Below are 25,151 nucleotides of genomic sequence, written 5' to 3' on the forward strand. Positions count from 1 at the left end.
CCCCTTTAACCGAGTCCCACCCTTTGTTGCAGGAAACTTTCAAAAACAGATCATAAATGAACACAAACATAAACACAGCAGGTGAGCCAGATTTTTTGTGAAAATTATGTCACAATTGGCCTCTCAATGGTCAATATCTCCCCCCTGATAAGCTTGCAGTGTCTTGCCATAATTCGTAGACTAGGCTGACCATATGTCCTGTTTTGGGCAGTACAGTAACATTTTTTATTTTGAGACAGTCCTGTAGATGTAGATTTTGTCCCTTTTTAAACAGAACTGCTGGTCCCTGCCCTTAAGGTAGCAGCCAGGCACCAGCCATAGCAGTAGGTCCTGACCCCAGAGGAGCAGTGAAGCAGTATGGCTGGGCTGCTGAAGGCAGAATGTCTGTTACGATAACTACAGTATCTTAGCACTAAATTTCATATCTTCCCAATAACATCTACCCTCATCCCCATTAACTACATTCACAAAAAGAAATACGGAAAATTACATAACCTCGTTAAGGCTTTTGCTATCCAAATCTTCTGTTTCTGTCTTAAAGGGGTACTCCGGCCCTGAGACATCTTATCCCCTATCCAAAGGATAGGGGATAAGATGTCTCACCGCACCCACCTGTTTGAGCTGCACGCCGCGGTGCCAGCTCACGAACAGCCGGGTAGCGACCACGGGGCAGGAGTATCGTGACGCAATAGTACCCCTTTAAGAAAGTGGTCAGCCTATCTTAGACACAATAGTAAATCTGTAACTAAGTTTCTTTCAAAATAAAAGAACTTTTAACTAAGAAGGCAAATCTGACATTTTTGTTTTTGTCTTAAATGTACAGCAGGTTTTTTTTATTTATTCTTTTAATTAATGTGTTTTCTACTGCTACTGTCAAGGGGGCTTGAACCTGAGTTTGCACAAAGTCAGAGAGGCTTCAGCAGTGTGAACTCTGGAGACTTACACCATCTCTCAAAATCATAACAGCAGCCAATGAGAGCCACTGGTTGACATTCTGAAGCAGGCAGAGGAAGCAAAGCAGATCCAGACCGCACCAAAGGGAAGCAGAAGCTCCAGCCTTGATCACACCCCTTTGACAATAGGATGTAGAGACTGCCTAGTTGTCATTTTATCTACTTTATTAGCATAACAGATGCCTGATGCACATGGATTGTAGAGGAATAGAATGGGGTCAGGTGTCAGTTTTACTTTTTTAGGAACATGCCAGCTACTCTTTAACAAAGAAGTGCACAGGTAAAACTCTCACCGCTGGATCACATAATCTGAATAAAACAGACAATGAGTTAATAAAAACACAGAAGTCACAGCACAGGGATAATAAACCGTGATGTGACAGAACAGGTATAAATTGCAAGTGGAAAAGGTTGCAGCACAGAAATCCATAGGCTCATTTGTTCTTTATTAATTCATATAAGAGCAGCCATCTATATGAGTAATCTGATCTATGAATAAGGCATGAGATGGGCCTAAAACGCGTCAGATACTGTCTGTGAGTGACCAAATGTCTGCTTTCATACAATTTAATTAAAAAAAGAAGTGAACCTATGGATTTCGGTGCTGGAACTTTTACTGCTTGTGATTTGTGAAGAGTATGGGCTGGCTTATCCTGTTCCCCTGAATAGAAGGAAGCAAACCTACATGGAAACATGGACTTTTTTTGGGCTATAGAACAGGTATAATAACTATAGAACTCACAATACAGCAATAACTCACAAAGTGATGTCATAAAAAAAGAACAACAAATACAATACAGGGATAATAAACTGTAAAATCACAAAAAAAAAGCTTATGGCACATTGTGATGTCACAGCATAGGAATATTACATTTGGTGTTGTCACAGAACTGATCATATAATGTTAAGCTTGGGGATAAGGACAGCAGATGTCACAGCATAGGAATAATAAACACTCCATTATAATACAAGAAAGGCTGCACAATGTGATCCTTATCCCATGATGAAGGTATACAAAAATAACGTACAATGTGATGTCACAAAAAATATATAACAAACACAATACATGAATAATTTATTATAAGTCATATAAAAGGTTGTGGCACACAGTGATGTCACAGGATAGAAATATACAATTGCTTTGAAATCTATGTGGGCAAAGCCAAAGAAACAGAGCAATGAATGCTAAAATACTGATTATATTACAGAGAAAAAGCAACAGAAAGAAGCATTGTGCCTACTTAGTTGCCAAATTGCATGCCTGAATACAGGGTTTTGCCTAGAGTAAAGTTCAGGTTAATATTTCTGAACCCATAACTTCCAACCATTCTGGATCTGGCAGGACATTTACGTTTTTGAGGTTATGTCCCGCTTCCCAAATAAACTTTCTGGCTCTGCACAGTTTCCTTGCAGAGCAGAGATTAGCAGCGCTGCTACAAGAAGCAGCCAGTACTCACAGGGAGGGTCTGGAGGAAGGCAGGTAACATGATCCTCAGTGTCAATTCATCAGAATCTGGTGGGGACAGCAGCCGCTGCTACTTTAAGGGAGTTGCTGGGAGATAGTGAACCCAGACTGGACAAACAGTAGAGCACAGAAATGTATATAGTTGCTCCTCAAGGGCATCTATCTACAGGAGGACTGCTATCTACAGGAGGACTGCTATCTACAGAGCAGCTGATACCTGCAGGGGGGGCAACCATCTAGAGGGTTCTGCCTACAGTGGGACAACTATCTAGAGGGTTCTGCCTGCAGCGCGACAACCATCTAGGGGGTTCTACCTACAGGGGGAAGCTATCTTGGGGGGGGGGGTCTGCCTATTCTGGTTACCTATGTAATGGGGGAAACTATGTGAAGGGACACAACTAGGTAATGGGTGACCTACTGTATATACTCTTACTGAACTGAGTTATCTACTCACTCTACCATATGGGAAAACAAGGGGGGGCATTTTGGGGCACTGTAGGTCTAGGAAAAGTGTGGGGCGCAAATTAATATTTTTTCCAGCAGGTTCTGTGGAGAAGAGTTGAGGCTGGAGGAAATCATCATGACCGTCTGAGCTAGTTGTAGAAGAAAAAGAAAAATGAGTGACTCTGATCAGCGAAGGTGTCACCTTTCAGTCACCACATGTACAGTAACTGCACTGTAATCACTTCTATGGCCTATCGCATTATGATAGACCATGATAGTGGTTGTTGTAAGTCTGTCAATATAGGAGGTCCTCCTAGACTCAGGTGACAGGCGGACATTATTGCTGTTAAAAAGGTATGGCCAATCCACGTGTGGTGTGTTATGTACAGCGGTAAGAGAATACTAAAGAAGGAGGCTGGGTGTGATCGGGCGTGGTTGAGAATGTGGTTAGGGCCATGACTTGTCCCCCTTTGCGCTTGGCAAAAGTTGGGAGGTATGCTGTACTCCATGTTTGTGTCTTGGATCTAACTGTATTCAGTTAATTTGTTATATTTGAATAATTTGGGTGTGCAAAATCCTTCTTTATTATGCTTTCTTTCTCTTTTATATAAACAGTATAGAAATATTACACACCGAGAAGTCACAGAATAGAGATCTTATAATGATGTCATAGCCTATGTATGAGGACATGTGATGTCACAGCAGAAATTAAAAAAAAAAAAAACACCATTATACTACAAGAATGATGGACCCAGTGATGTCACAGCACAGTGGTTATATCCAAAGTGATGTTACAATGCAGGACACCCTGTGATCAGGATTACATAGTGGCACTATACAAAGATAATGTGCAAAGTGATGTCATAAAACAGATACTGTATAAACACATAGTACATGGAAAGTAAACACTGTTAAGTGTTGGGAAAGGTCAGTGCACTATGCTGGAAAGTTTCAATAATGAAATAATGTGTCTTATTATATCAAAATAGCATGTGAACACATATTGTACACATGATTATTATTTTAGGTTTCATATTGCTTGTAAGCTGTTGACTAAGTAAATTAAACATTCTTAGAACAAATTATTGGCTTGGATTCATACAATAGGACTAGACTGTCTTGGCTTGGGTAGGTTTCAGAATCTCTAAACCTGATAGTATATAGTAGTGATCTACAAACCAGATGTCCCAGCCAGGATAGCCACAGTTCCGAGACCACTGTATGGTCATTAAAGGAGTAGTGCAGTGAAAAATAACTTATCCCCTATCCAAAGAATAGGGGATAAGTTATAGATCGCGGGGGGCCTGACTGCTGGGACCCCCCGCAATTTCCTGAACAGGGCCCCGAAGTCTGCCAGAAGTGGCCATTCCGACCCCGCAGGAAGCCGTGGCCGACACGCCCCTTCCATGTATCTCTATGGGATACATCGAGGTCGCTCATCGACCGCCACTCTGTGCGGGGGTCAGCACGATCGTTTCCAGCAGACTGCCGGGCCCCATTCAGGAGATCACGGGGAGGGTCCCTGTGCCCGGACCCCCGCGATCTATAACTTATCCCCTAAGTTATTTTTCACTACGCTCCTTTAATGTCTGCAAAAAAGAAACAAAATAAAATCTATTCCCGGGAATTGGGTGCAACCTTTACCAAGCATACAGTATACATGGGCCCTAGGTTGTGCTTCAATGTAAACTGTGAACAAGATTGTAAATCCAACCTAGGACTTGATGTCTTAAAATCCTCTCTTACCTGCCAATCTGGGGATTTGGAGTAGGATACAGTCTGGCTGCTCAGCCAAAAGTATCTTTTCTTGAATGTAAAACGGGTAACCAAATGAACAGCTTCAGCTTTGCGCTTGTGCAGGAATCCTTCTTTAATAGTGACTGATGGGTGAAAGAGCGTACGAGACGTATGTCCACACTCTACAAGACATGTAAGGAAGAGTAACTGTGACAAGGATTAGGCAGAAACTCCTTAAAAAGGTGTAGTCCGCTGCTCTGCATTTGGAACAAATGCTCGTGACTTTATAGCCCCGCCCACTCATGACATCACAACCCACCCCCTCAATGCAAGTCTATGGAAGGGGGCATGATGGCCGGGAGCTCGTGACATCATGATGGGGCAGGGCTATGATGTCACGAGCTCCTGGCGCCGGCTCTAAGCGTTCGGAACATTTTGTTCCAAACGCTGAGCAGCGGAGTACCCCTTTAAGGAGCACTGCAGCCATAGAACATTTATCCCCTATCTGTAGGATTGGGGATAAGTGTCTGATCGTGGGGGTTCGACCGCTAGAACCCCCCACATCTCCCGTACAGGGCCCCGAAACTGCCACGGCTCACCAAGAGGTCGACAGACACGCCCCATTCAGCTCTATAGGAGAGGCGGGGATGCACAAACACTGCATCTCTGCCTCTCCCATAGAGATACAGGAGGGGGTGTGAGCCGTGGAGTCATGCTGTAGCCGACACGCCTCCTGAATGGGGAGAGCCACGGAAAAGCCGGGACCCTGTACAGGAGATCGCGGTGGGTCCCAGCGGACGGACCCCTCACAATAAGACACTTTTTCCCTATCCTGCGGATAGGGGATAAGTGTTCTATGGCTGCAGTACTCCTTTAAGATAAGGAAAAAAAATGTTTTATCACATACTGTATCTCTATTAAGAGTAAGGTTTCTAGTAAGACTGCTAACTAACGATTATTTTCATATTTGACTAGTTAGCTGATTACTGTTTCGATTAATCGACTAATCAGATAAAAATAACCATAGTGGAGAAGAAGATAATTTGTGCGTCAGAAAAGGGAGGAAGTTAATGAGGGAAGGGGATTGGGCCGGGGGTCTTCTGTGTGTTTTAGGTAAGGGATGCATTGTGTGTTAGTGGGGTTGGCTAGTTGCTAAGATTTGCGGAGGCTGAGAGGAGTAGCAGTATATTATATTTAAATACGTACAGAGCCTGACAACTAGGGACTCACGATAGCTGCAGAAAGGAGCTACAGGAAGCAGAGGATCAGGTGTGATCTGCCTAGGAGCACAGTTGCATATATACATAGTGATAATCGCTTAGTGTATGTGAACCTTAGAAATTGGCTGACCAACTAATCCACGCCCGATTAATCGATTATGAAAACACTTGACAACTATTTTCATAACTGATTAGTTGCCAATTAATCGATTAGTTGTTGCCCTAGTTTCTAGTAAGGTGTATTATGGTTTCGAGTCATACTAGGGTTTCCATAGAGGTGCAAAAGCCTTCTATATGCCACCGATGCTCCAGTGCAAGCCTGTTTACGTCTGGGAGGACCCGGGATACACTTCTCCGAGTGTCGTGCCACAGATTACCACCAAAAGTGGAGTCTTTAATTGCATTGCACCATGGTTATAAACATGCAAGATTCTCATCCAGTACTTTGGACTGGGAGCTTGTGTATCATTATTAGTTACATTAATGTCCACATACCAAGAAAGCACTAAACAGTTATTTCTTCAGTATCTGCTAAAGAAGCTACATTTAAAGGAACAGTGACAAAATTAACTCCTGAATCCTAAGTTGCACTACTCAAAGCTGTACTTTCCCAAGCTAGTCTCTGGTATTTGTATTGTACTGGATTTACATCAGGAGCTTTGTAAAGCTACAAGTTGTATTATGGAACCTTGGTTTCAGAGGTCTCATTCCTGGGTTGTGTGTTCAGGAACAGCTTTTATATCAAAAGATGTGTGGGGACACAGAGGAACATTAGGTTAACATCATTCAGTTACGTGACATCTACATTAGAATTATTTTGAGGGGACACAACATTAAACACTCTTATACAGGCTGTACATTCACTACTGTACATTGTAGCAGAGTGTCATTTCTTCACTGTTGTCATATAAAAGATATAATAAAATATTTACAAAAATGTGAGGAGTGGACTCACTTATGAGAGATAAGATATATAAATATAGATATAAATATAGATAGATAGATTTTTTTTAAAATACATATCAAATCAAATATGTGACAGAAGCTAACCTCAACATTTCGGCAACATTTGTTTCATCAGGAAAAGATGTCATGTGAATGTACCCTAACTGTAAGGTCCTTCAATTAGGTTAATGATAAGAAGTACAGATACACTTTTTTATCATATAGCTCATCATATTCTAAAAGTAATATCTTATTAATAATAATATTATTATTTATCTACTAATAAACAGATCGACAGATCGATACATGTAGACATCAGTTATCCATTCCATAATGCCCTTTCCATTGAATCTCATCGGAATATCAAGTGTCACAGAGATAAGAACCATTGTGGGAGACAGAAAGGTAAGGATAACTGGCAGGGTGGAAGTGTAATGTAACATTATAAAATGAAGTATGAATTTCTATCTACATGATTTGAAAACCATCTTACCAACATCACTTTCCATGTCTATAAGTTTGTCCAAGAAGTCCCGCAAACGCCCAACGCTCTGTTGAATAAGTGGATGTAAAGGAGACATCCACTGTTCTTTTCCATGACCGAGCTGCTGCCCAAGATTCCCAATACTCTGTACAGCCTAAATGATACTGTATGTTATTACAGACATCACCAAGACAAGATCTATGGCTGGCAACATATTGATAATGCTCTGTTCACATCATGCCTGTAGCTCAATCAAACTGTATAGGAGGGAAGTTTCTCCTGAGGTATACAACTGATGGACAGCTCAGTCACATGCCACTGTATAGGCTTACTATGACATAATGTGCCCAATGCAGTTATTTTGTAAAAAAAAAATACTAAATTGCTTATTATTAATATATAGACTCCTTATGATGCATTTAGTATGGTGGTATACTTTACTTTGTAAGAAGAAGAATACATACTAGCATGTGGGAATAGTAGTGGGAATGAATGACAGACATTAGTGACAATAAATAATGCGCATTGCATGCAGCGCCAACAGTCCTACAATAGTTAGAAGAGGGGTTAATTCTTGTAAGGGATACCTTAGCGAGCAGGAGTAAAGTGCGTGCAGTGCGTGGATCTGCGTGATGCTCCCGTAAGTGGAACAATTTAGGAGTGAGGATAGCAGGTGCAAAAAAGCGCAAGAAAAGGAAACCACTGATGGCCGCATACTTCACATCCTGGTTTCAAGCAGAGAATATTATCAGTCACAATTTGCACACTCATGTATTTGAGAACAGCAATGACTTTCTTAGAAATATAGAATTCATGTGGAAATAAAGTTATGAGTTTTATAAAGAGTATTTTTAAGTACTGTACTGTAAGGACAGGATCACATACTGCAGTTTTTATATGCCAAGAAAAAAGGTATATGTCCGATGGAGTTTTTTCCTTTATTTATGATCCACTTCAAGTTTTGGCCAAAATAAAAGGCATCTTAAAGGAGTTCTCTAAGCTAAAACGTTTAACCCCCACTGTGCCCGGGATGTAAAACTATACATAATAAACTTTCACTTACCTGCCTACGATCCCCCGTTGTTCCGATATCGCCGTCCCGTTCTCCGGTCCCGGTCTCTTCCACTTCCTGCGGCTCAGCCTATCAGCGGCCGCAGCAATGTCCCGTCGTGGCCGCTGATAGGCTGAGCGCAGAGTAAAGTCACCGACCCGCAGGAAGAGGAAGCTGACAGGGACCAGAGCACGGGTGGCGATATCGGAATAACGGGGGATCGTAGGCAGGTAAGCGAAAGTTCATTAAGTATAGTTTTACAGCCCAGGCACAGCGGGGGATAAAAGATTTCAGTTGGAGAACTCCTTTAAATCTTTTTTTGCATATTTCTACAGCTACTCAACTAGTATTGATTTCCTGAACCTTCTCCTAAGTCAACCACTTGCCTTATTGTTTCTTGAGTGTTCTTTAAAGAGTACCTGTCATGAAACCATATTTTCAAAACTAACAGATTATATTCCCTAACTACTCCTAACTCCCCTCCTGCCCTAAAAAAAAAAAATTCAGAGCTTTAAAAAGCTGTGTATTATACCTCATCCCTTGCTCACACTGTGTGAGCTCCAAAGAGGAGAAAGTGGTTGTTCCCCAGCCGGTGCGAAATCACTGAAGCCTGAGAGAACTGTGCCTCGCCATGCCCCGCACGCACTTCCAGCCAGGATGGGAGGAGACCAAACTAACTGTTTGACTTGCACAGAGAACAGAACAGAGCCACCTTGTGGCTGTTTTTTCAATCACATTAAAAACATATAAAAGGTTGAGAATTTTAACTGCAAGTAAATAGCAAAGTGTCTTATAATTACAGAAGGAACAATATATTCAAAGTTTAGTTTGGTGACAGGTACTCTTTAATGGTTGAAAAGTTCAATTTAAAAAATTCAGAGAAATAAAAGGCATTCAAAACAATATCAAAATCTGCAATACGTGAACCTGGCCTAAGGGTCAAGCAATAGGACTTTATACCTACATGGAATACAATTGCTTTTTTTTTTTTTAAAGTTAAGAATAAAATGGGAGTCCTACAGTCCAATGCATCTTTGGTTACATTATTGATGATTATCCAGTAATTTAATCTGAGTTCATAAAATAGGAAAAACTAATTTTTGGTTGGATATGACAGTTTTTCCCTTAATCCAACCTATGTATTTTTGTAATGCTGAAAAAAAAAATGTCAGACTCACCTGGTTGGCGGGTTCTGGAAAACGTTCCTCAACCCGCTTATGTAGCTGCTTGAAGCAAAGACGCATTCCTGGCGGGCATTGTTCACCTGAACCCAGGATGGCATCAATGATGTCACTCAGGTAACCCCTGAGAGATTCCACACTGCTCTCACGTATCTGCTGTTCTGAAACTGAACCTTTAAAGGAGATACGTCTGCAAAGAAGTGGTAACAAATTTACACTGAAAATATAACATTATTACTTTTGTATGAAGAAAAGAAAAACCGGCCACTCACCATATTCATCTTCTTGCTTTATTGCATAAAATACTCACATAAGAACATAGGGGAGAGGGAAGGAGCGGGGGGGGGGGGGTACCAGCGGCAACAAGCTCAGTTTCGTACTAAATAAAGCGCTTCTTCCGGCCATGGCCGGAAGAAGCACTTTATTTAGTACGAAACGGAGCTTGTTGACGCTTGTACCCCCTGCTCCTTCCCTCTCCCCTATGTTCTTATGTGAGTATTTTATGCAATAAAGCAAGAAGACGAATATGGTGAGTGGCCGGTTTTTCTTTTCTTCATACAAATGTACCTTGCATTTTTTTTGATACCTGAGCACCACCATCATCACATCTGCAAAGTACTTTCTTAATCCAGAGACCGATGTTCCAATTACTCGCAGTGCCGTAGGAATATCTTTTCTATTTGGATAATATTATTACTATTTATTTATAAAATGCAAACAAATTACATAGCACTTGACTGCACTTTATAATCCAGTAGACAGTGTGCCTTAAGTGTGGACCCTAAATAACACTTGAACATCATTGACGGTTTTTATATCACTTCAGCCCCCACCGAATTAAATGTAAGGCCACAATTTGGCACCAATGAAATTCTATGGCTCCATTTTGTATGTCCATGTTCCTTTGGTTTTATATGAAGCACACCAAGTTTTTGCATGCATATTACGAACACATAGCATGGCATCTGGAGAAATGGGACACTCTGCACTGCCTGGTACAGCTAATATGTTATCATAATGGACCCAGAGACAGGCACAATGTAACATTACACAAATGAAAAATATCTGAACTAAAAATGTCATAGCCAAGTTAGTGTAGCCATTATTCACACTGTGGGTTGTCACTATAGTCACTAGAATTATGTCGCTCCAGGACATGTTACTTGTCAATAAAAGTGATGACCCACAGACGTCTTAATTATTCCTACATCCACGTGTAATGTGCAAGACAAATATATCCAATTGTTCATTTCACTGTTATTGTAGTCTATAAATTTCTTAACTACACCCGAATATCATACGGAGATTTCTAAAGCAAAATCATTTAATAGTAACACTTCTTACCTACTGCGGTTCTGATCAATCTTGCAGGGATCAAGCTCAACATACTTCTTTTCCTCAAAGATTCTGGAAATAATAGGCCGTAGTACTTCATGGAGGAATGGCATTCCCACTATCTGACAGAAGAACGGTAGATTGTAGGTTTTATTTACACAATGGAAGAAGGGATCATTTTGTTCCGCTGCTCCTACTAGTTCTGCTTTATCCATATATCAACACAATTGTCTAGATGTCAGAACTTGCCTTTGGAAATAATAAAATCTACAGTTCTTACTAATGCCTGTGTACTACCTAAGGCTGCTTTGAGGTCAAGACCTAGGTAAATGCATACTAGACAGGTTACTTGTGGAAAAATTTGCAGCAAATACATATGAAAAAAACATGCAGAATTTGGTGTTTACCTTTCCTATTGATTTCAATGGTAATAATTGCAAAAAAAGAACATAAAATGACATGTTGGAGATTTTAACATCCTTACCACAGGTCAGTTTGAGTGAGGAAAATGTCCACTTTGTATAGATAAGATTCTAAAAATCCCATATACTTTGCTGGTGTTGTAATCTGCTGCATGGCAATGTGAATTGCTTAGAAAATCTGTAGCAAATCAGTCTCAATAGGTAAGTCTGGGGTTCCAAACATAGCTTCTCCACCACCAGTTGATACCAATCCATAACAGTTTTATGAGTGGATGCCTACAAAGCTGTGGTATCCCAGCACAAGTGGTTGTCCCATGGTTGAGAACTGACTCGGGCAGCCTGGCAGCACAGAGTGTTGGGCCCACTGGTGTTCCTTTGTAATATAAATTATGTGTAAAGTATAATATACCGTATTTATCGGGGTATACCACGCACCGGCCTATAACACGCACCCTCATTTTACCAAGGATATTTGGGTAAAAAAAGTTTTTTACCCAAATATCCATGGTAAAATGAGGGTGCGTGTGCGCGCGTGTATACCCCGATATACCCCCAGGAAAGGCAGGGGGAGAGAGGCCGTCGCTGCCCGCTTCTCTCCCCCTGCCTTCCCTGGGGTCTAGAGCGCTGCTATCGGCCCTTCTCACCCCCTGGTTATCGGCGCCAGGGGGATAGCCAGGGGGAGAGAAGCGGCGCCGACAGCCAGGGGGAGAGAAGGGGCAGCGGCACCCATTGCCGGCGCCGCTGCCCCGTTGCCTCCCCCCATCCCCGGTGGCATAATTACCTGAGTCGGGTCCGCGCTGCTGCAGGCCTCCGGCGTGCGTCCCCTGCGTCGTTGCTATGCACGGCGCACTGACGTCATGCGCCACGCCGTTCAGCGCATAGCAACGACGCCGGGGACGCACGCCGGAGGCCTGCAGCAGCGCGGCCCCGACTCAGGTAATTATGCCACCGGGGATGGGGGGAGGCAACGGAGCAGCGGCGCCGGCAATGGGTGCCGCTTCCCCTTCTCTCCCCCTGGCTATTGGCGCCGGTACCGATAGTCAGGGGGACGGAACGGGCAGCGGCGCCGATAGCCAGGGGGTGAGAAGGGCCGGCAATAGGGCTCTAGACCCCAGGGAAGGCAGGGGGAGAGAAGCGGGCAGCGACGGCCTCTCTCCCCCTGCCTTTCCTGGGGCGGTATCGGCGTATAACACGCACATAGACTTTAGGCTAAAAATTTTAGCCTAAAAAGTGCGTGTTATACGCCGATAAATACGGTAAATTAATATATTTTTCTTAAATTAATTTGATTATGATTCCATGTATGAAAGTTTAATATGTTACTGTGCCTTTAAAATTGTGAGCAGCAAAACCCATGTGACCATGTGAGCCAATGAGACCCCAAAAGTCCCCTCTGTATAGTGCTATGCAGGGGAGGAGTTAGTCAGCACACAGTTAGTTCACCTAGTGTGTGCTCTTAAGCAACAGCTTAGCTCAGGTGTGCTGTGCCGTGTGTCCTAACCAGAGGCCTACTTCAGTTCACTACTGGTCATCCTACAAGTGTCACTTGCAGGAGGATTACATGCCCCTGCAGAATAATTTACAGTGCCTTGGAAGGATCCAAGCTACAGGAACCACAAATTCTACAATTCTGTCCGGTGAAAAGCACCACAAGTCTCAGAACAGCAACAAGGCTCACAAGGGGTACGCTGCACTCTCACACTAAGGCCATCTGTTTGTGTTATACCAACTTCAAAAGCTCAGTAAAAGCAGTTAACCGTAACCTTACGTTGGTGTTTTTATTGACTCAGCATGTCTGGCCCAGGAAGACTGCTTCCCCCCTTCGACCCGTGGATCAGATAAACAGTGCCCTGGCATCACGAAGTGATCAAGGTACGTCCTACTAACACCCAGTGGCCACCACAAAGCCATACCAGGAAATACCAGGGAATTTCAGATACTGAAAAATGTTCTCTTTCTTCTGTATTTCTATTGTATTATTTATTTAAATTTTTTGTAAATGATTATGGGGAGCAGACATCTTGAATACACTGTTTTTAACAATAGCATTTGGAGATAAACTTCACAGCAAGCCATATGGACATAAATTCAATACACTGGCCCAGACACTATTCACATGAATAGGATAGTTAACTAGGAATGCTCTGTGAACTGTGCATGGAAGGGGGAGGCTTTGCTGTGAGCTTCAGCTGTTATCTATATACTGATCTTAACTTAGTTTTAGGCCTAGTGGCCATAATGAAAACTGCTTAATATCAGGGTTGTTTTCTAATATAGATAGTAAGATGGGAAAATAGGAAAAACACCAAGAATTATTTAAAAAAAAATGTTTAACAAAACATGACTTAAACAATAGGTCCTTTTTTTAATGATATATTCCCTTTAAGAGAATAAGCAAGGTTTCACATTACCTTCATATACTGCTCCACTGATTTTGAAGCAAGCGAGTTTGAACGGAAAAGAGTATTTGGGTCACCTATAAATGACATGAAGAGAAGTGTTCATAAAGTGAGGTCCTTTTTAGATCTCACGTAGGACAGAGTACATAAACAAGGACATGCTGCAAATGTTACTCAAGGTCTTAATGTCCCAGAAACCTAGTTGTCTGCATGCTTGTCAGGTAAGACACATGTGCTGGAGCTAGAAATGAAATGATATGTGAGATGACTGGAGCATAGGGTAATGTAAGGGGAGGATCTGACTAAGGTGAACTCACCAGTTCGATTCACCTCTCTCATATTTAGTTTGTCAAGGAAGGTTACTGCCAGTCCTTGGCCTAGAAAAATTTTCACCAGCTTCAAAGCTACTTCTTGTCTGCTCTCAGCTGAGCACATCTCCTCCAGAAGATCCAGAACACTGGAGTCTCCCTGTGTGAAAGCAGTAAAATACATTCACATGCCCCCTGTGAACCCACAGAAGATACAAGGCCTCAATGAATTATTTAACAGCTGTAAGCATCCCACCTGGTCAGGGGATTGAACTGACTCCACAAGGAGCTGAATGAGGTTCTGATAATAAAGAGAAGGCAGAATGCGCTCCTCAGATAGGTTCACTTTGACACGCAAGGACCCAAGCTTCCCTCTGAAAGGCAGAACAACAAGCAATGTGATACCCACCAAAATCAGTGAACAGAGACATACATGCACATTTACTGAACACAAGAACAACTACATCTACACAAAGCTGTGTTGCTCACAATTACACTACGAAGCCATGGAGTTGTTATATTCTTAAATTCATTCAGCAGATCACTGTAATATATCTTGGTGTTATGAAGTGTATTAATTTAAGCTGCAAAGTTTGAAAGACATTTGCTGCGGTTGTTGAATGTGGGTAGGGAGGGGGTTGTAGAAGATTAAAAAATTTTTTTTTTTTATAGGTCTTTTTAACCCCTTAAGGACTCAGCCCATTTTGGCCTTAAGGACTCAGACAATTTAATTTTTACGTTTTCATTTTTTCCTCCTCGCCTTCTAAAAATCATAACTCTTTTATATTTTCATCCACAGACTAGTATGAGGGCTTGTTTTTTGCGCGACCAGTTGTCCTTTGTAATGACATCACTCATTATATCATAAAATGTATGGCGCAACCAAAAAACACTATTTTTGTGGGGAAATTAAAACGAAAAACGCAATTTTGCTAATTTTGGAAGGTTTTGTTTTCACGCCGTACAATTTCTGGTAAAAATGACATGTGTTCTTTATTCTGAGGGTCAATACGATTAAAATGATACCCATTATTATATACTTTTATATTATTGTTGCGCTTAAAAAAAATCACAAACTTTTTAACCAAATTAGTACGTTTATAATCCCTTTATTTTGATGACCTATAACTTTTTTATTTTTCCGTATAAGCGGCGGTATGGGGGCTCATTTTTTGCGCCATGATCTGTACTTTTTTTTGATACCACATTTGTATATAAAAAACTTTTAATACATTTTTTATAATTTTTTTTTTAATAAAATGTATTAAAAAAGTAGGAATTTTGGACTTTTTAAATTTTTTTTCGTTCACGCCGTTCACCGTACGGGATCATTAACATTTTATTTTAATAGTTCGGACATTTACGCACGCGGCGATACCAAATATGTCTATAAAAAATGTTTTTTACGCTTTTTGGGGGTAAAATAGGAAAAAACGGACGTTTTACTTTTTTATTGGGGGAGGGGATTTTTCACTTTTTTTTTACTTTTACTTTTACATTTTTTTACATTTTTTTTTACACTTGAATAGTCCCCATAGGGGACTATTCATAGCAATACCATGATTGCTAATACTGATCTGTTCTATGTATAGGACATAGAACAGATCAGTATTATCGGTCATCTCCTGCTCTGGTCTGCTCGATCACAGACCAGAGCAGGAGACGCCGGGAGCCGCACGGAGGAAGGTGAGGGGACCTCCGTGCGGCGTTATGAATGATCGGATCCCCGCAGCAGCGCTGCGGGCGATCCGATCGTTCATTTAAATCGCGAACTGCCGCAGATGCCGGGATCTGTATTGATCCCGGCACCTGAGGGGTTAATGGCGGACGCCCGCGAGATCGCGGGCGTCGGCCATTGCCGGCGGGTCCCTGGCTGCGATCAGCCGCCGGGATCAGCCGCGCATGACACGGGCATCGCTCCGATGCCCGCGGTTATGCTTAGGACGTAAATGTACGTCCTGGTGCGTTAAGTACCACCTCACCAGGACGTACATTTACGTCCTGCGTCCTTAAGGGGTTAAAGGAGTAGTCCAGTGGCGACCCAGTGGTGAACAACTTATCCCCTATCCTAAGGATAGGGGATAAGTTTGAGATCGCGGGGGTCCGACCGCTGGGGCCCCCTGTGATCTCCTGTACGGAGCCCTGACAACCCGCGGGAAGGGGGCGTGTCGACCTCCGCACGAAGCGGCAGCCGACACGCCCCCTCAATACAACTCTATGGCAGAGCCAAAGCGCTGCCTTCGGCAATCTCCGGCTCTGCCATAGAGATGTATTGAGGGGTCGTGTCGGCCGCCGCTTCCTGCGGGGGTCGACACCCGCTATCTGGCCTGAGAGCCTGGCCCCCGTACAGAGAGATCGCAGGGGGCCCCACTCAGTTGGACCCCCCGAGATCTCAAACTTATCCCCCTATCCTTAGGATAGGGGATACGTTTTTCACCACTGGACTACCCCTTTAAGTCAACTGGCTCCAGAAAGTTAAACAGATTTGTAAATTACTGAAACTATTAAAAAAAATTAATAGAAGTCCTCATTAGCAGCTGTATACTACAGAAGAAATTTTTTTCTTTTTAACTTTCTTTACTGTCTGTCCACAGTGCTCTCTGCTGACACCTCTGTCCATGTCAGGAACTGTCCAGAGCAGGAGAAAATCCCCATTGCAAACCTATGCTGCTCTGGACAATTCCTGACATGGACAGAGGTGTCAGCAGAGAGCACTGTGGACAGACAGAAAAGAAATTCAAAAAGAAAGGAATTTCCTCTGTAGTATACAGCTGCTAATAACTACTGGAAGGATTAAGATTTTTTTCATAGAAGTTATTTACAAATCTATTTAACTTTCTGGCACCATTTAAAAAAAAAATCCACTCCTTTAACTTATAATAATAATAAATCATAATCATATTAATAGGAATACAAAATAAATTATTAGCACATTATCTTTACACAATGGAGGAAAGTGAGACTACTATACCCAGGAGTAGTTGGAGCTGATCATGCTAAATATGAGCTAGTAATTGGGTAGTTGAGCTAGTTTAGGTAGTGGCACCAAACTTATAGAAAGAGCAATGAGATTGTGGGAAATATGTATTTTTGTTCTAAATCATTATAAGTGTCTGACTTTCTATTCCAATAAGAAAATGCTAAAATATGAATTTCTGTAAGTTCTAATTATCATTGTCTTCACATTCCTGTCTTGCGTAATAATAATTACATTATCCACAGGTAAGATCAAAACAAAATGTATAATAGGTGGTTAAAAGTGCTCCTGTCACCATGGATTTCAGCTCCCGAAGACCATTGTTTAAGTTTTTTTGAAAATTTGTAGTCAATGGCCCTTTCAAGCCAATAAGTTGGTAAGTTATCAACACAGCAATAGAATAGAATTGCCTTAACACACCACATTCAGGAGAAGACATGTAGTTGAAACAATTACTGTTGATCTTTAAGGAGGTTTCCCAAAAATTGTAGAGTTTGATTTTACATGAATCATATATGTTATAAGAACTACTTGGGCCAAAAACTATCTCTGGGGATCATAGCTTCAAATGGTCAGTCAGCTTGGCATGGGCAACATATGTATAGGACTTGCTCATCTGAAGACCAAATCTTAATAAGACATATCTGTAAACTGAATCACTATGTATTTATAAGTTGATACTTAACAGTCTATGTAATCTAGGAGTGTTAGATGTAATATCTAGACAGAAGTGCAACTTTAGGACATGGTAACAGGCACACTTTAATGGGATGTTCCAGTTCTCTATCTTTGAGGGCATCATCACATTATGACAGCACACAACAAGCATCATTCTACCCATTCTCCTCCTCCGCGTTTCCAAAAGGCAGGAGGCGAAACCAGCCAGTCACCGCAGGGTTTCTGTGTAGGGGCTCCAAGGGAAAGCACACCTGAAGGGGGTGTTAACAGGGTGAGTGATGGAAGACATTGTTCAAACATGCAAGGAGTGAGACAATACTGAGAAGTTCATTGATATACAAAGTATGTAAGTCATGGCAAGTGATACAGTAGGAAAAGGATTAAAAACACAGAAAAAAGGATAAAAAATAAAATAAAAAGGGAAGCAAACTTTACAGGTGGTTACAGGAGACTTACACGGCCAAGAAAGTCATTCTTTCCAACCATATCCCAGTCCCAAACTTCAATACTGATCACTTGATCTACAGGATCTAGTTCCTCTATACCTCGCAAGTCAAATTCAAGTACTTCATGCCAACGTGGAAAACGCGTTCTTTTAATCACCTGAAAGCAAACTATTAGGTAGTATAGCAAAGGTCTACAGCATGAATAAGAGAGGCTTAAGCAAAAATAGTGTGCATCTGCATTTGTATAGTTGTTTAGCTACTAATGTCCAAACATACACATTGACAGACATGACACACTAACTATAATGTTTTAGTGCCAAAGGGTTCTTGCACAGTTCCACAGACCACTGGTCACTCAGTTGTACCCTTATTACAAACTATGTTTCCTGGTGCCCAGCAACTCTGGCAGAGTATGGCAGTGCCGATGTAACCGCCATACAAAGTGGCCCTCAAGCCCGTCACACTCAAAGTCAATCAGGGGAGTATACCTTAAAAGGGAGAGATATGGGGTTTTTTCCCCCTTACATCTGTAACAAGCTGTAAACTTACATAAAGCTATTGATAGAGAAAGACAGAAAGGATATTTAAATGTAATAACTTTATATTATGTAAAGAATAATCTTCTTTGTACTGATACTGGGATACTCCTTTAAATGACCGCTTCAGTGACACAATATAACCGTAAGCTGTTATTGTTTTTTTGGATAGGAATTCTGCAGTCAGCAGTTAGGAATCATGACTTCAGGTCAGTGTCGTCTTTTTAATGTTTACCAAACATTTCTACACAGTTTGATGCTCAATAAAATGTGATTTACAAAACAAACCCAAATACCTAGAGGCAAAGCAGAAGATTAAGAGACTGTGTATTCTTTATAGTAATAATGCAAAGATCCTGAAGTCTACCCACCCTCAATCGATGGCAGCTGCATGTCTCTTCAGCCAACTGCTATACCGCCTGACTTCCCTATGCATACTCGACCTGGCTCAGTGTTTATTTAGTCTCAATGAGTAGAGAAGAGCTCATTTCCCATAAGAACAAAGGATTTAGAATATTCATCATGCCCAATCTTTCTTTCCCCCAATGTCTGCCACTGGGAAGGAGAGATCATGGACCCTTCCCCCATACACATTATATAGTTGGCTGCTTCACCAAAATTTGGATAAAGTTTGTCTAATGCTCTCCTTATGATATAAATGTTCAGTATCCACAACAATTTGGCTAAATGGGCAGCACAACTCACTGAGGTCTCCAAAGTCTGATTGTTGCAGAAGATTCGCACAAACGGATCTGACGTTCCAGAAATGTCCCGCGGTGCTAGATCTCTGAATAAGATACAAGAAGAAAATAAGAGTAATATAATCAAATGCACATTACAAAAACAATAAACACATCTTCATTTACAGTACTCACAGCATCTATAAAAAAATACAACTCGGTAAAAACTAAATCTAAAAGAACATCCAATAGCTTATCACAAAATCTACTTACATTGCAGTTTTTTGTTATTTATTTTCACTTGTGGCTTTCATTGGGGAATATGTGTCTTTCACTGTTATGGGGATACAGCTGTCTCTTTCAATGTTATGTGGATGGAACATCCAGCTAAATAGATGATACCAGCACTGTCCATGTTTATAATGGGCTGTCCTGATCAGCTAGGTGAAGAAGGAGCGTGGTGAGAATTATAAGGTCGTGCTACACAACAGGCGAGTAAGCTGCATGGAACTACAAAAAACAGAAGATTGAAGAAATTGGAGCAATCTCCCTGTATCTCTTTGCTGTGAATGCTCCAATGTCTTCATTCTTTAGTGTCATTCTGTTATGGGCATACAACTGTCTTTTACTGGTATGGGGATACACATCCAGGGCTCAAGTCCTGCAGGAACGCGTGGGAACTAAGTTCCTGCACTTTTTCCACAGCATGAACACCAGTCCCATTAGCAGTACTTCTGCAGGACCAGCCCTTCAGTGGAAAGCTTGGGTGAGTTCCTGCACTTTTCTTCCCAGAACTTGACCCCTGGATCCATCTGTGTCTTTTTCTGTTATGGGGATATATCTGTGACTTTCACTGTTAAGGAGACACTGTTAAGGAGACACCTGTAATCTACAATGTGGATATATATATATATATATATATATATATATATATATATATATATATATCTGTGACTGATTTACAATGTAAATGTGACATCTGTGGTTGGCACATGCTGTAGTGGGACATCTGTGGAAGGCACACACTATAACAGGAAAATCCGTGGCTAGCAATAGGCAATAACATGGGCATTTGTAAAAGGGGCATTTGAGGCTGCTACACTGAGACCCCCAGTGGCATGCTTGAAACAATTTTAAGGTAATACAAAAACTTTACTTCTCTCTTTTTTTGCTCCAGAGGTGGGGTAAAAAGGGGCAAATACATTTCTGGTTGGTAAATCACTTGGTACTAACTAAACTCTTCACATGCCAGCAACCCTTACCCATCCTATAAAATGCACTACTCCTCCTTATAAAAAGGATACATCTTCAAACATACATTCATTTATTTTATTACAGTTTAGCATTGGTTGCTGGTACCATGCACTGTAAAGGGAGAGTTATATAGTGTACATGATCAAATAGTCTGTCATTGTGATCTTGTTAACCCCGCTTGCCAGAACACAGTTAATATATTATCCTTCTTCACAGCATGTTGTTTTAAGCAGCGATGCCATAGCTCGCATTCATTGCGTCCCCATGGGATTTTTGCATGTGAATAGCCTTATATAGACTTCCAATTCTCCTTTGATTCCAGCTATCCTCACACTTCAAATGACTCCCGTGTTGCTATGCGCTTAAACCTGTTGCTAGGAAACTACAATCTTTTCAGCTTCACGCTCACAGCTAGCAAATTGTCATTAAATGTCTAGATCTAGGGTCATATTTCTCAGGCACATACATTTGTTACAAAACATCAAGGAAACCTTTATAAAAGATATCACAATCTAAAAAGTGCGGAATTCTAGGGCAGCCTATGACAGCTATTACCTGGGAGGGGGTAGTGCAATGACCCCCATAGTGACGCAAATAAAGGTTGCTGTCAAAGAGCTGACATTTGTCAGGAATCTGTGGTATTTTGGATGCTGTTATACAAATGAGAGATTTAAAAGAGAAAAGCCTTTATCAGGTATGAACTCAGGAAAGAATTTTGATAGGTGGAACCATCGTTGGTAGATGGTAGGTGTCCCTAAAAACCCTGTGTCCACCTCCGCATTGAGGACCTCTAATGTAGGATACAGATGACAGATTTTATGTACAGAGCCATCTATCCCAACTTCAACACAGCTGCTTCATCCCATGTTTCTATGGAGTTATAAATATGTGATATACAGTAGTAAACATTTTGTTTCATAAAGGCCTTGCTTTGCAGTACCAAAGTTAGGTTCCCTACCCAAGTCACTACATGACCTCCTTAAAACCTCAAAGTGTACCTGTAATTTCAAAATATTTTTTTTAATACCTGCATTGTATTTTTTTTTCTTTTTTAGATTTACCCTTCACAAGGTGATTTTCAGGTTCTCACTATTATTATTGAGTCCTCTTAATGGTACTTTTCACACTTTTTATTTTATGCTACTTTTCACTCTTTATTTCAAAATGGTGGAACCACAGCTGGGCCTTTTTTTCCAGTAGAATCCACACACACACACACACACACACACACACATATACCTCTTTTCCCCTACTTCTCTGGCCAATCACAGCACAGCACCTACTTCCTTCTGCTATGTCATAGTGCTGGTGAAAGTGTGCTGAACAGGCTTATACTATGCTGGGGGTTGATTTACACAACACTATTTTGATAGTGTTCTGGTGTCGTAAAGTTCTATGTGAGCAAAAAGGAAAAAAAACAGCTGGAGCACAGCAAGGAAGGGGTTACACTAAGCAGTGAACTTCTGCTACTAGTGATAGCCATAATGGTAAGTTAAAGAGAGGGAAGAAGGCAACACTATTTACATAAAGAAGCAAGAACACAAGGGACAGCTTCCGAAAAATCTATGGGCACTCACAGAGGAAACCCCTGATATACCTTTCAGGGTTAATTATGATTGTTTGGAGGATACAGAAAATCAACATTCTTCTGGTTTACAGTAAGGCCACCTTCAGGCACATCATTATGGTAATTGTTTATAACAGTAAGGCTTTGATGGTGTTCCAAAAAACTTTGGTTAGTACAGCACTTTGGTTAGTACATGCTGGGGGTTGTAGTTTTCCAACAGCTGGAGGCATACAGGCTGGTAATCACTAGGTTAATAGATAATGATATTGAACAGGGAAGTCCCACTACATGCAGTTTCAACAAGTAATGGTACAGCAACAACTTTCAAAGAAAATATCCTTCACTCAGCAAATTCTAGTTTAGGGTGTGGTAAAGTCTGAATAAATCCTTTTTGTATTTAATATTCAGGGTCAGTGATTTTAAGTAGGTATCTAAAAACATGTGCTCTCTTTTGTAGATTATCGAGTGTTAGCTGCATCTTTAGATGACCTTTAAATATTACTGCAGACTAGGCAGCATTCTAGCTTTGCAATTTGATGCAGGTTTTTATGCATAGCTTTGAATCTAAAGGAAAATACAGTATAAGGCTATAAATATACAAAGCTTTTATTATATTTCTCCATTTAAACATCCACTTTCATTGGTAAACCACCTCTCTGATTATTGATCTCTTTGACATACAATTTCCCTGTGCTGCCCTAAACTTTATTAAAATTATAATGCAGTGCATGCAGTGCATGCAGTGCAGGACAATGGACGTAAATGAACGTCCTGATGCAGTGGGACTTAACGCATCAGGACGTTCATTTACATCCTGTACATGACGCAAGCACCAGACCGCTGCGTGCATCGTGCATGGCAGGTCCCAGCTGCTATCAGCAGGCAGGGACCTGCCAGTAATGGCGGACATCAGTACAGATCACGACATCTGCGGAAATGTGGGCTTTATATTGAATGATCGGATCGCCCACAGCACTGCCACTGGGACCTGATAATCCAAAATGGCGGAGAGAGGTCACCTAACCTGTCTTTGCCGCTCTCCCAGAGAGCAGAAGATTGGCGATAATACTGATCAGTGCTATGCCCTATGCAGAGCACTGAACTATATAAGCAATCAAGTGAATGATCTAAATAGTCCCCTATGCGGAAATAAAAAGTCTAAAGTAAAAAAAAAAAAAAAAAAAAAAGTGAAAAATCCCCTCCCCCAATAAAATATTAAATCGTCCGTTTTTTTTCCATTTTAGCCCCAAAAAGCATAAAGTCCAAAATTGATGCTTTTTGGTCACATCACATTCTAAAAAAAATTATAAAAAGAGACAAAAAAGTTATATATATATATATATATATATATATATATATATATATATATATACACACATATACACATACATACATACACACACATGCCTTCATACAGCCCCATATACGGAAAAATTGAAAAGTTATAGGTGGTTAAAAAAGGGGAATTTTAAACATACTGGTTTTGTAAAAAAAAAAAAAAAAAAGTTTGAGACTTTTTAAAAGCAGTACAATAATAGAAAAGCATGTAAACATGGGTATCACTTCAATCGTATTGACCCACAGAATAAAGAAAACATGTAATTTTTTACGTAAAGTGTACTGTGTGGAAAAAAAAACCTCCAAAATGTACAAAATTGCAAATTTCATTAAATTTCCTCACATAAATCATTTTTTTTTTGTTTTAAAGAACTGACAGTGTGTGCTTGGAGTCCCCACTACTCCCGCACACCCGCTGGTCACACCCACACACTGATGAGTGACAGGTTTCTTCCGATGCACAGTGAAAGGAAGAAACATGTCAGCCATTAGTGGGTGGGCACAGCAACAACCACTCAGGAAAATTGACTATTTTCCTGCAATGTCAGGCGCCTGCTGCATACTTAGGAATGTAAGTGCTTTAAAATGATTTTGCCATAAGCAGCAGACCGCTGGAAACAGCATGCCTCTTGCTATGTTGTGCTGTGCTCAGCAGGGGCAGCCTAACAAATTAGACTGATTCCCTTTAATCTTTCTCTACTGAGGTCTTACTGGCCAGAACATGAAGACGTCTGTCTTTCATCACAGCCTATGCCAAACAGTTTTAAAACAGACCTAAATTTTTCTTAACATTTGAACCAAGCAGAACAAAAAAACAAACACAAATGGAGTTACTTTTGCTAAACCAGAGAAAAGGTCCTGATAAATGACATCAAGGGAGAGAAGAGTCAGTCATGCTGGATTTCCACTGCCAGTCCCTTTTATTTTTAAAGAGATAAGTTGTTGCCAAAGCTGTCTTGCAGCTGCTTTATCCTCTTCTCTCAATTGAAAACACATAACCGTTCATCCCTGCCAAAAATGTATGTGTATGGGGAGATCGGGAGAGATAGCTGATGGCTAAATATTTAGCCATCAGCTTCCGAAGATGTATGGGCCCCTAAAGGTCTTTGTGGCATACATTCACTTGGTCAAAATTACCTTCCCAGCTGCCCGCAAATTAAAACTGTGTAAGTGAGACCTGTTTAACAGTTTGAGAAGCACTGGTCTAGACTGCTATATGTAGCCTCAAGCCAGCCCAATACAAATATATATTTGGCTGAAGTTGTTTCAGAACATCAGCTTACGAAGAAGAGTAAGTAAACAGAAGCACCAACCAAGAGTAAGTAAACAGAAGCACCGGGTGAACTGCAGAGCCAGTACTAGACTTGTGGAGGTGAATGTACTGAATATTATATATATTACTTACATAAGTAAGAAGTGCTTTTTTTTTTTTGCTGTAATCTTGTTAGCTCTTCGTTATACAATATAATTTAGCTCCAGGTACCTGGCTTCCATAACATGACAGTGTAGGTTGCTTTTGTGATGATCCTGCATTATGTGCAACTCAAGGTAAATCTCCCCCTGCACTTCTTCATCTGGGTTCACAAGGCTCAGGTTAATCCAGCTGTCAATACCTTACAAAAAAAAAAAAAGTAGGAAATCTTTATAAAAGTATGGGTCACAAGAAACACGGTATAGTTTGAGTACTGACTATGTAGATTATGCACCTGCCAAGATATGCACATTCATATT

The 25,151-nt window shown here is 41.0% G+C and overlaps 1 protein-coding gene across 6 annotated transcripts in view; it reads right to left on the reverse strand.

Annotated features, from left to right (window-relative positions):
• The window catches only part of RASAL1 (RAS protein activator like 1), a 68,258-nt gene that overhangs the window by 7,277 nt on the left and 35,830 nt on the right, over positions 1–25,151 (reverse strand). For all 6 annotated transcript variants that reach the window (XM_056528739.1, XM_056528741.1, XM_056528743.1 and 3 more), the window contains 12 exons: positions 24,904–25,033; positions 19,287–19,368; positions 18,056–18,202; positions 17,759–17,850; positions 14,201–14,318; positions 13,954–14,104; positions 13,649–13,713; positions 10,825–10,937; positions 9,478–9,670; positions 7,836–7,973; positions 7,258–7,402; positions 4,609–4,781 (listed from right to left, as the gene is read on the reverse strand). In XM_056528739.1, coding sequence (XP_056384714.1) covers positions 4,609–4,781; positions 7,258–7,402; positions 7,836–7,973; positions 9,478–9,670; positions 10,825–10,937; positions 13,649–13,713; positions 13,954–14,104; positions 14,201–14,318; positions 17,759–17,850; positions 18,056–18,202; positions 19,287–19,368; positions 24,904–25,033 — 1,547 coding nt within the window. The remainder of the gene's footprint in view (positions 1–4,608; positions 4,782–7,257; positions 7,403–7,835; positions 7,974–9,477; positions 9,671–10,824; positions 10,938–13,648; positions 13,714–13,953; positions 14,105–14,200; positions 14,319–17,758; positions 17,851–18,055; positions 18,203–19,286; positions 19,369–24,903; positions 25,034–25,151) is intronic.

The sequence above is a fragment of the Hyla sarda genome, chromosome 1, assembly GCF_029499605.1.
Source record: "Hyla sarda isolate aHylSar1 chromosome 1, aHylSar1.hap1, whole genome shotgun sequence".
NCBI classification, from domain to species: Eukaryota; Metazoa; Chordata; class Amphibia; order Anura; family Hylidae; genus Hyla; species Hyla sarda.